The sequence below is a fragment of the Pogoniulus pusillus genome, chromosome 23 (assembly GCF_015220805.1).
Source record: "Pogoniulus pusillus isolate bPogPus1 chromosome 23, bPogPus1.pri, whole genome shotgun sequence".
NCBI lineage: Eukaryota > Metazoa > Chordata > Aves > Piciformes > Lybiidae > Pogoniulus > Pogoniulus pusillus.
In genome coordinates, this window is record NC_087286.1 from 4,426,547 (window position 1) to 4,438,630 (window position 12,084).

The 12,084-nt window shown below is 51.2% G+C and overlaps 1 protein-coding gene across 1 annotated transcript in view; it reads left to right on the forward strand.

The window, feature by feature from the left end:
• The first annotated feature begins 1,139 nt into the window (after positions 1–1,139).
• Positions 1,140–12,084, forward strand: part of LOC135185567 (vasoactive intestinal polypeptide receptor) — a 138,130-nt gene continuing 127,185 nt past the window's right edge. Inside the window, exon 1 of the mRNA XM_064162381.1 lies at positions 1,140–1,317. Coding sequence (XP_064018451.1) covers positions 1,261–1,317 — 57 coding nt within the window. The 5' untranslated portion in view covers positions 1,140–1,260. The remainder of the gene's footprint in view (positions 1,318–12,084) is intronic.

Sequence of the window (12,084 nt, forward strand, 5' to 3'; positions counted from 1 at the left end):
GGGAGAAGGGGGAAATGAGGAGGAAAAGAGAGGAAAGAGGAAAAGGAAAGCAAAAGAGAGGAAAAATTAAAGGAATGAAAGAGGGAGAAGGGGAAAATGAGGAGGAAAAGAGAGGAAAGAGGAAAAGGAAAGCAAAAGAGAGGAAAAATTAAAGGAATGAAAGAGGGAGAAGGGGGAAATGAGGAGGAAAAGAGAGGAAAGAGGAAAAGGAAAGCAAAAGAGAGGAAAAATTAAAGGAATGAAAGAGGGAGAAGGGGAAAATGAGGAGGAAAAGAGAGGAAAGAGGAAAAGGAAAGCAAAAGAGAGGAAAAATTAAAGGAATGAAAGAGGGAGAAGGGGGAAATGAGGAGGAAAAGAGAGGAAAGAGGAAAAGGAAAGCAAAAGAGAGGAAAAATTAAAGGAATGAAAGAGGGAGAAGGGGGAAATGAGGAGGAAAAGAGAGGAAAGAGGAAAAGGAAAGCAAAAGAGAGGAAAAATTAAAGGAATGAAAGAGGGAGAAGGGGGAAATGAGGAGGAAAAGAGAGGAAAGAGGAAAAGGAAAGCAAAAGAGAGGAAAAATTAAAGGAATGAAAGAGGGAGAAGGGGGAAATGAGGAGGAAAAGAGAGGAAAGAGGAAAAGGAAAGCAAAAGAGAGGAAAAATTAAAGGAATGAAAGAGGGAGAAGGGGAAAATGAGGAGGAAAAGAGAGGAAAGAGGAAAAGGAAAGCAAAAGAGAGGAAAAATTAAAGGAAAGAAAGAGGGAGAAGGGGGAAATGAGGAGGAAAAGAGAGGAAAGAGGAAAAGGAAAGCAAAAGAGAGGAAAAATTAAAGGAATGAAAGAGGGAGAAGGAGAAAATGGGGAGCAAAAGAGAGGGAAAAAAAGGAAAAGTGAAACAATAAAGAAGCAAAAGAAGATAAGAATGATAAAGGGAGACCTAAGAAGGGGTAGGGAAAAGGAGGAGGAGGAAAATGGATGAAGTAAGACGGAAGAAGAGAGGAAGCGGGCGGGAAGAAGGCGAAGGACCTGAGGGACAGCCCGCAGAGTGCGGCGGGCACCTGGGGCGGGGATGGGGGGCGGGAGGAGGCGGTGCCGTCCCGCCCCGCGCAGGGAGGCGGCCGGGGGCGGCGCGGCGCGCTCCGGCGGTGCGGGCGCGGAACGGCGGGCGCGGAGGTGCTGCCTCGCTCCCTGGATGCGCTCAGGCCGGTGCCGGGAGCGGAACGAAGCGCTGCCCGCGGCCGCCCCGCCGAGACTGCGCGGTGCGGGGTGTCCCCTGGTCCAGCATGGAGTACTCAGTCCTGGGCATCCTGGTGCCGCTGCTCGGCTGGTTCCTCTCCGCGGTGAGTCCCCCCCGGAGAACGACTCCCGGCTCTTTCCCACTACCTGTTCGGGGCTTATCGGTTTAGCCTCCAGCAAACTTTGGGCAACTTTGCCGGCGCGGTTGGTTTAGGGCAGGTGTGTCTGTGGTGGATTTCCTTCCACCCTCCGCTCAAGATGAGCGAGAAAACAGCAGTGGCTTAGTTCTCGTTTGGGCCAAGGTGCGTTCCTTGTTGGGGACTGAGAGGTTCTCCCGAGCTAGAGGACTTCGCCCTGCGGTTTTAATGGTTTATTTCAGGCTCTTGGGCCCTTTGCCATTCAGGTTTGCATCTCGGCTTTCGGTTTGCTTTGGTGTGTCTCTTGAGGAGTTTGATCGTTGCGTGCAAAGATCCCTCCCAAACCTGAGGCTATCAGGATGAAGTTCCTAGAGGTGATGTAGCTGGGGCTGGGAGGCTGTCGGCTGGGACCTTCTTCCCCCGGTTGAGCCACTGCCCGTGAGAAGTTGTGCAAAGCGCTGCCCGCTGACACTGAAACCTCACGTGAACGCCCTCCTGGAGGAAGCAGCAGCAGCTGGGAGCAAAGGATGTGTGTGTGTGTGGGTTTGGGCTTCTGTGTCCCTTCTCCTTAGAGCTTCCAGGCTGGGGCAGGGCTGTTGGCTCCCGCGCCGCGGCTGGCTGCCGGCACCGCGCAGAGCCGGGGCCGGGGCTGTTCGTGCTGGGGCCGGGGCTGTGTGCGCACACGTGCGGGTGGGAGCCGCTCCGCCGAGCGGGGAGCGCAGGCTCGCCGTGCTGCACGAACTGCTGAAGCTGCCTTCTTCCACTTCGTTTCCTTGCAGCGATTTCTCTCATGAGACCGTTTGTACTCGGCAGGCTGCGGTGGGGGGTGGGAAATGGGTTCTGACTCTGCCTGAGTTCCCCTCTCGCTTCTAATCTTCTCCCACATGTGTTTTCCCGCTGTAAAAGGTGAGGTTGCCTCACCAGCATCCTGTTGGGTCGGGTGATGGTACCCATAGGAACTAGCTTGTGCCGCTGGTACTTGGTGGCAAGTTGTTTCTATTTCCTCTGCTCCGTGGGTGACACTTGAAGCTGTTCTGATCTCCAGCAAGCAGTCAGACCAGCTAAGCTGAGCCTCGGAGGGTAGAATGCAACCCAGATTTGTCACTGCATCACTTGTCTCGCCTTTCTTCTCCCCCTGTCCCTTAAGAAATTAGACAAGTGAACTGATTTTTGGCTGTCATCTTGAGCCACCCAGCCATCTACATTGCCAAACACTTTCTTTGAGGAGGCAGAGGCTGGGAAAATGGATATATATATATATATTTAATGACCAGGCAATTAGTTACTGGAATTCTAGAGACTTTGCTTAGGAAAGATCCAAAATAGCTCATGTCTAGAACTGGAGCTAGGGAAATGAGAAGGGGGGAGAACTCCCATGAGCAGCTGGAGCTGTTCCAACTCCTGCTTCCACTGAAATCCATGGCAAAAATCCCATTTCTTTAAGCATCATTGGCATGAAAGGGTCCTCTGGGGCCAAATCCTGCAGCATTAAGTCTCACAGTCTGCTGGAGTTCAACATGCAGGTGGTGGCAAGGTTGGTCCCTTCAGCTGGTTCTCCTGGATTGGTTGTTGCTGTCCATAAGTGCAACTCCTAAAGCTTTGGGACAATGGCAAGGCACAGCCTGGGTGCAATCTCGTGCCGGCTCCTTTTCAACCCATTTATGATCTTGTTGTTTCATGCTTTATCTCACTTCCTTGCTTTGGTGGAACCGTTGGTTGCTTTCTCATTCTTTCACTGTGTTCATGTTCCTAAGAGCTGGTTCATACCAGTGAGTTAAAGAGATTCACGTGCTCCTTATCAGCACTGGTCTGCAAGATGGCATCATGGTCTGGTTGACTGGATAGGGCTGGGTGCTAGGTTGGACTGGATGAGCTTGGAGGTCTCATCCAACCTGATTGATTCTATGATTCTAAGATTCTATGATTCTTGATTCTATGATACTGGAAGTGCCTCAGTGCTAGAGAAAATCCCTGCTGTCTTTGTTTCTTGGTTTAAACCTTGGGGCTGGCTGTTCATTTTCAGAGCTAACATAACTCTGCAGTGTATAAACCTGGCGCTGGCACCCACGATGGCTCAGCAGAAACTGTTGAGTTCTCATCATTTATTATGATAATTTTTATTGGTATGTCCTTGGGGGTGGGAAAAAAAGAAAAAAAAAAGAAAGAGGCAAACCAGCAACTCTGGGTGAGAATGATTGGCTGATTGGGAAATTCAGGGCTGTAAAGCTGTTGTGGTCATGTGGTTTCTAATTGCTGTTGTAAACTTTCACCTCGGCCTCTCATGAGCTACAAGCGTAGAAGAAAGGAAATTAGGCAAAACTCATTTGCTGCAGTTCATCACACCACGCTCACCAGTGACCTGCCTGCCACAGCAGGCAGCTTTTGACATTGGGAAGTGCTGCAGTCAGTAAGGGGGAGGGGGGAGGTGGAGCATGGGCTACATCCAGATTAATTCCCAGGGGGCCAGTTTAGCTTTTTGGGGGCATAACTGAGATTATGTGGTCAGGAGAGCTACAACTTGGACTGTTGTCTTTTACGGAGTGTTTCTAGTAAGTGAAATGTGGATCATTTGAAGCAGTTGGTGAATTCCACATGCCTTCAGATTGCAGACTTGTGGCATTAGCCAAGTCTGTCCAGCTGGTGTAATTTGTGCTTTTCTTCAGAGTTTTATTCTGCTCCAGTCACGAAGTAGACTCATGATGGATAGGAATTAAAAAAAACCAAACCCTTGCCTCTGATCCTTCAGCAGTCTGAGCTGAAATGCTGGAATCAGGATCCCTGGGAGGAGGAAATCAGATAAATACAAGCTCATGGGACAACCACTTCAACCCTATCTGTGTCTCTCTCATCCTGTCATTGACCGAGCAGTTAGATAAATACATTTAAACCAAACTAATCAATGTCTTTGGCAAGGAAGCTACGTGCACACTACAGTCAGTCCTCCAACCTAATTCCTGAGTCCCACACAAAGGTCCTGTTGCAACGACAGCTTGTGTTTAACGAAGGCCTTACCCCCCTCCCAAACCTCCCTGTGTTGTTTGGTGTAGGATTTGTTTAATTTAGAGATGTATAAAATGCATGACTGACTTTACTTAGAGCTGTCCTGGAGAACCAGTTTTCCAACCCTATAGCTCTGGCTTGGCCTCATTGCATCTCTCTCACGCTGGAGGTTTTCAGGGGACGTAGTTCAGCAGCAAATATGCTTAGAAGCTCTTATGTAGGCTATAGCAAGGCAAAACCACAGTAGCCAAGGGAAAAACAATTCTAGTGTGGAGTGTTTAAGACTCCTTTCCAACAGCATGTTGCTCCAGCCCTGCAGTGTGTCAGCAGAAGAGTTCACATCCTTAAATATCAAACCCTTCCCACAGCCAAGAGGTCTGTGTTCTGCAGGACAACTGAGGAGAACCACCCAGGAGGGGAATTGTGGTGTATTGCAAAAGGAAACGAGGCTGCATCTGGAGCACTGGGCCCAGCTCTGGGCTCTCCAGGTTAAGAGAGACAGGGAGCTGTTGGAGATAGTCAAGCAGAGCCTACAAAGATGCTGAAGGGACTGGAACATCTCTGTGAAGAGGAAAGGCTGAGAGACCTGGGGCTGTTTGGTCTGGGGAAGAGCAGCAGAAGAGGAGATCTTCTTCCTATCTGCAGCTACCTGAAGGGAGGCTGTAGCCAGGTGGGGTTGGGCTCTGCTGCCAGGCAAGCAGCAATAGAACAAGGGGACACAGCCTCAAGCTGTGCCAGGGGAGGTCTAGGCTGGATGTTAGGAAGAAGAGCTTGCCAGAGACATTGGCATTGGAATGGGCTGCCCAGGGAGGTGATGGAGTCGCCGTGCCTGGAGGTGTTGAAGCAAAGCCTGGATGAGGCACTTAGTGCCATGGTCTGGTTGATTGGCCAGGGCTGGGTGCTAGGTTGGCCTGAATGATCTCGGAGGTCCCTTCCAACCTGGCTGATTCTATGATTCTATTCTCAGTGCTCAGCAAAAGCTTAAGGCTAGGGGAGGTTAGATTAGATAATCTCAAAAGGTCACTTCCAACCCTCACCATACTGGGATTCTATTCTATGATTATGAGTCCATAGGGAGTTTGTTGTGGAGAGGGATAGTTACTGAATATTCCACATTAGGAGGCAGATGGGGCCATGGATGGGGCCATGAAAGCTGCCTGACTTGTGGAGGTGTAGGTGCCTGTTATTTCCCCCCGCTTTTTACAGTGCTTTAAAAGGTTTCATACTGCTTTGTGCTGTACTCTCAGCAGCAATGTGACAGCCAGAGGGCTGCACCAGATAAAAATGCAAATTCTGGTGCACTGTGTTTTGTGCAAAGTCCATCCAGAGCTGACTGGAAAGGCTGCTGTGACATTGTGCTCTTGCTTTTATTGCTTCACGCTGACATGACTTTGCAGGGTGGGTGTTTGTCTCTCTCTCCTCACTTGAGTATTTGAGGAGGGGTCACAGTAGTTGGTGGATGCGAAGCAGGAAAGGTGCTCTGCACATATTGCAAATGGGCAGCTGGGACATGAGTGAGTGATGGGTCCTGTGTCATGAAAGAAGTGTTTCAGCTCTCCTGAGGCACCAGTTATGAGGGTGCCTTGGAAGAGGCAAACATTCCTTTGGAATGGGCTGCCCAGGGAGGTGGTGGAGTCACCATCCCTGGAGGTGTTCAACTAAAGCCTGGATGAGGCACTTAGTGCCATGGTCTGGTTAATTGGACAGGGCTGGGTGCTAGGTTGGACTGGATGATCTTGGAGGTCTCTTCCAACCTGGTTGATTCTGTGATTCTATGAGGAATTCCTGCTGTATTTTAGAGAGGAAATAAAACAAAAGATGGCCTTTTGCCTTTATCAGATGGGCTCCAGCAGAAACAGATGGGAAGATTGGGATAGGCCTTTTAGCCTGGAGAAGAGAAGACTGAGAGGGGATTTAATCAAAGTTTATAAACATCTGAGGGCTGGGGGTCAGGAGGGGAGGGACAGGCTCTGCTCACTGCTTCCTGGGATAGGACAAGGAGCAATGGATGGAAGCTGCAGCACAGGAGGTTCCAGCTCAACACAAGGGGGAACTTCTTGACTGTAAGGGTCCCAGAGCACTGACACAGGCTGCCCAGAGAGGTTGTGGAGTCTCCTTCTCTGGAGCCTTTCAAGGCCTGACTGGATGCATTCCTCTCTAATCTGTGCTAGATTGTATGGTCCTGCTCTGGCAAGGGGGTTGGACTTGATCTCTTTGGGTCCCTTCCAACCCCTGACATCCTGTGGTCCTGTATGTCACAGAATTGGAGGCTTTAGAAGGGACTGCTGGAGATCATCCAGTCCAATTTGCCTGCTAAAGCAGGGTCACTTGCAGCAGCTTGCCCAGGATCACAGTATCCAGGTGAATTCTGAATCTCACTGGAGAAGGAGGCACCACAGCCTCTCTGGGCAGCCTGGGCCAGGGCTCCAGCAACCTCAGAGTAAAGCTTTTCCTCACATTCAGGCCAGCACCAGAACAAGAGGACACAGCCTCAGGCTGTGCCAGGGGAGATTTAGGCTGGAGGTGAGGAGAAAGTTCTTCCCTGAGAGAGTCATTGGACACTGGAATGGGCTGCCCGGGGAGGTGGTGGAGTCGCCGTCCCTGGAGCTGTTCAAGGCAGGACTGGACGTGGCACTTGGTGCCATGGTCTGGCCTTGAGCTCTGTGGTAAAGGGTTGGACTTGATGATCTGTGAGGTCTCTTCCAACCCTGATGATACTGTGATACTGTGATACTGTGTTCCAGATTGTGCCTGTGCCCGCTGAGCACCACTGATAAGACTCTAGCCCCTTGCTCCTGTGCCTTGCCCTGTAGGTTCCCCTATTATTCTGCTCTTCTCTGGGTTCAACAGCTCCAGGTCTCTCTGTTCCTCAGTGAGATGCTTCACCATCTTTGGACCCTCCACTGGACTCTCACCAGAAGCTTCTCACGGAAATCAGTCTCCCACTTGCCACATAATATGCTGACTTAATCTGGTAGGACTGGAAAGTTACCTTGGGTTAGGTCTACCTTGTAGGCACAAATCTTCATTGGAGCTGGAGAAGAAAGGGAAGAAGGACAGGAAGGATATCTTCCTGTTCAGCATCAAGTGTCCCAGTTATTGGCAGCCTGGGGAAGGGCACCAGACACCATGGAGATCAATATGACCCAAGATGAGACCTGACCGTGCTTGGAGGAGCTTTGTCACACTCAGCATGGCATCTGTGGCTCAAGTTCAGGAAAGGAATCAAATCAGCTGTGCAAAATAAAACCTCTTACTCAAGTTTTGATGAAGAGTGGAACTTTGCTTGGGTTTATGAACGTGGGAGGTCATGTCCTGCCCTCAGATCAAGTCAGCACAACTGTGGCAGTGTCATTTGGCTGCTGCAGATAGGATCGCTGCTGGCTTGGTGGAAATGCATGTGTGGCTTTCCAGTGCCTGGGAAAGGTTATGTGATGAATCATAGGATCAGTCAGGGTTGGAAGGGACCACAAGGATCATCTAGTTCATCCAGCCTGGCCTGAAACACCTCCAGCCATGGGGCCTCAACCACCTCCCTGGGCAACCCATTCCAGCCTCTCACCACTCTCATGCTCAACAACTTCTTCCTCATGTACACTCTGAACCTACCCATCTCCATCTTTGCTCCATTCCCCCCAGTCCTGTCACTGCCTGACAGCCTAAAAAGTCCTTTCCCTGCTTTTTTGTAGCCCACTTCAGATACTGGAAGGCCACAAGAAGGTCACCTGGGAGCCTCCTCTTCTCCAGCCTGCACAGCCCCAACTCTCTCAGTCTGTGCTCACAGCAGAGCTGCTGCAGCCCTCTGAGCATTCTCCTGGTCCTTCTCTGGACATGCTCCAGCATCTCCACATCTCTCTTGTCCCAGGAGCTCCAGAGCTGGATGCAGTACTCCAGGTGGGGTCTCAGCAGAGCACAGCAGAGGGGGAGAATCACCTCCCTGGCCCTGCTGGCCACACTTCTGCTGCTGCAGCCCAGGCTCTGCTTGGCTTTCTGGGCTTCAAGTGCACACTGCTGGCTCCTGTTGAACTTCTCATCCACCAGCACCCCCAAGTCCCTTTTTTTGTGAGAACCAAAATCTAGGGCATGCAACCCAGAAAATCCCTCAGTTCTTAGGCAAAACCATATACAGCTGGGTCAAAGATGCCTGGACACCCCAGAGCAGGGACTTACAGCCAAGAATCATAGAATGGTTTAGCTTGGAAGGGACCTCAAAGCTCATCCAGTTCCAACCCCCTGCCATAGGCAGGGACACCTCCCACTAGAAGAGGTCTCTCAAGGACTCATCCAACCTGGCCTTGAACACCTTCAGGGAGGTTGTGGAGCACAGAATCACCCAATGTGATCTCTGATCACATTGGGTGATTCTGTGCTCCACAACCTCCCTGGGCAACCTGTGCCAGTGTCTCACCACCCTCACTGTAAAGAAGATGGAGTGGAGGCTGTGGACAGGCAGACAGACAGATCAGAAGCTCCTGCTGCCTCTGTGAGACTTGCCAAGCCTGGCTGCACAGTGGCACTGGTTTGTCCTCCTGCCCAGTGCAGTCAGGCAGGATTTCACTCACTTCTGAGTGTGTGCTGTGTCCCTGCTCCCTTTCTTCCACGGTTCCAGATGTTTTCCAGAAGTCACGAGGCCTTACAGCTTCATTTAGGTGGGACCTGAGCCAAGAAGGGAAATGTCTTTGCCTCTGGAAGTGAGATCCCAGAGGACTGCAATGGAAGAAAACTCAGACCATAGAATCATACGATCAAGCAGGTTGGAAGAGACCTCCAACATCATCCAGTCCAGCCCTATTCAGTCAACCAGACCATGGCACTAAGTGCCTCAGCCAGGCTTGGCTTAAACACCTCCAGCAAAAGTGACTCCACCACCTCCCTGGGCAGCCCATTCCAATGCCAATCACTCTCTCTGACAACAACTTCCTCCTAACATCCAGCCTAGACCTGCCCTGGCACAACTTCACACTGTGTCCCCTTCTTCTGTTGCTGCTTGCCTGGCAGCAGAGCCCAACCCCACCTGGATACAGCCTCCCTTCAGGTAGTTGTAGACAGCAATGAGCTCTGCCCTGAGCCTCCTCTTCTGCAGACTGCACACCCCCAGCTCCCTCAGCCTCTCCTGATAGGGTTTGTGCTCCAGGCCTCTCACCAGCTTTGCCACCCTTCTCTGGACACTTTGATTTGAGGTGTGGGAAGGGCAGGGAAGTGATGGCAGCCCTCAGGTTGGCCTCCCTCCAGAGCTAACATGGCTAACACTGTGGCAGGGAGGTCCTGTGCATGGCTGGGGAACTCTGTTTTGCCAGCTGAGTGGTCTCCTTGTCACCCTTCCTTTTTGGAACAACCTGCAGCTTGCTTGGCTTCATGCCCAGCCACCAGGGATTTCTCTGAGGTGATTCATTTCTCTGGGCATGAGCTTCACCTTTCACATTATAGGGCAGGCAAGGCAGGGAAAGTTCATTCATGAGCACTCAGAAAGTGCCCTGGGGAAGGGCTTCCTGAAGCCACTGCTTGGTGAATGCTCCTGGAATGATAATAATAATGCAACCCTTTTAGTGGGGTGATGCCAGGCTTCTTCAGCTTGGGGTGAGGTCAGAGGCACCACACATTACCTCCAGCAGCCCTCAGAAAGGTCTCTGTTATGAAAAGCTTGTAAATTAGTGATGTCTCATAACTTTAGCTTGGGTTTTTGGTTGTTTTTTCCCCCCTCTAACCATTAAATCTGCATCCACGTTAAACCAAAGCTTTCTGGTCCCTTCCTACAGAGCTGAGCTACAGGACTACAAACATCCTTACCTGCTTCTGCAAGTGGCCCTCTATAGTTATGGACAATAAGCACATTTCCAGCACAAATTCCAGCACAGTCAATAAGCAAGAACCAGATCATGAAGAGTTTACCTGGTGAAGATCTCTCTAGCTTTGAGGAAGGGCTGTAGTGACTATCTAGTTGCAGGTCTGTGGCTTACAGTTTATAGATGAAACTTACTGAATCATAGAACCAGTCAGGGTTGGAAGGGAGCACAAGGATCAGACAGTTCCAACCCCCCTGACATGGGCAGGGACACCCTACTCTAGAGCAGGCTGCACACAGCCTCAGCCAGCCTGGCCTCAAACACCTCCTGTCATGGGGCCTCAACCACCTCCCTGGGCAACCCATTGACAGCCACTCTTTGGGTGAGGCCATCAAGCCAGTTCTTTATCCATCTAATATCCACCCATCAAACCCATGTTTCACCAACTTAGAGACCAGGATGTGGTGCAGGACAGTGTCCAAGGCCTTGCTCTGGTCCAGGTCAATGCCATCACTTGCTCACTCTTATCTATTCATGTTGTGATCTGTTCATAGAAGACCACCAGATTAGTCAGGCAGGATTTGCCCTTGGTGCAGCCATGCTGATTGTAGCCAATCTCCTCTTCACTATTCTTCTGTCCCAGTAGTGCCTCCAGGAGGATCTGCTCCATGATCTTACCTGGCACAGAGGTGAGACTGCCTGGCCTGGAGTTCCCTGGCTCCTCCTTCCTACCCTGTTTGAAAATGGGAGTTCTGTTTCCCTTTTTCCACTCAGTGGGAACTGCACCAGACTGCCAGGACTTTGGGAATAGAATAGAGTAAACCAAAAAAGCTTCTTAGGGTGTAACTAACAGTGTAAAGTTTCTTTCTGCTGAGGATGCTGTTAATAAAGCACCCAGATGATTTTTGTGTCCTGAAACCTCAGCTTTATTAGACTCATCTACTGGCTACAAATCACTTTGAAACTGCTTCCCCTAACAAGGAAAGAGCTCTAATAGCAAGAGCACTTATGCTTAATAATTGCCAATCTGCACCAATATAAATAGCCTCTGTGAACACAGCTTGACCTGGTGGAAGTGAGCAGGTGAGCTGAAGAGAAGGCAGCAGGTGTGATATTTCCTTGCTGTCATAGTCCTTGCCTCCCCTGTTCCTTCCCCCACTCACCCACTGGCGATGCAGATTGAACAAGGCCAAGTGCAGGGTTCTGCACTTTGGCCACAAGAGCCCCAAGCTGCACTACAGGCTGGGGCCAGAGTGGCTGAGAGCAGCCAGGCAGAGAGGGAGATGGGGGTGCTGGTAGAGAGGAGCTGAAGCTGAGGCAGCAGTGTGCCCAGGTGGGCAGCAGAGCCAATGGCATCCTGGGCTGGCTCAGGAGCAGTGTGGGCAGCAGGACAAGGGAGGTTCTTGTGCCCCTGTGCTCAGCACTGCTCAGGCCACACCTTGAGTGCTGTGACCAGTTCTGGGCTCCTCAATTCAAGAGAGATATTGAGGTGCTGGAAGGTGTCCAGAGAAGGGCAGCAAGGCTGGGGAGGGGCCTGGAGCAGAGCCCTTTGAGGAGAGGCTGAGGGAGCTGGGGGTGTGCAGCCTGCAGAAGAGGAGGCTCAGGGCAGACCTCATTGCTGTCTACAACTCCCTGAAGGGAGGCTGTAGCCAGGTGGGGTTGGGCTCTGCTGCCAGGCAAGCAGCAACAGAAGAAGAGGACACAGTCTGGAGTTGTGGCAGGGGAGGTCTAGGCTGGATGTTGTTAGGAAGTTGTTGTCAGAGAGAGTGATTGGCATTGGAATGGGCTGCCCAGGGAGGTGGTGGAGTCACTGTCCCTGGAGGTCTTTAAGCCAAGCCTGGCTGGGGCACTTAGTGCCATGGTCTGGTTGCTTGGCCAGGGCTGGGTGCTAGGTTGGCCTGGCTGAGCCTGGAGGTCTTTTCCAACCTGCTTGATTCCATGAAATTCTATG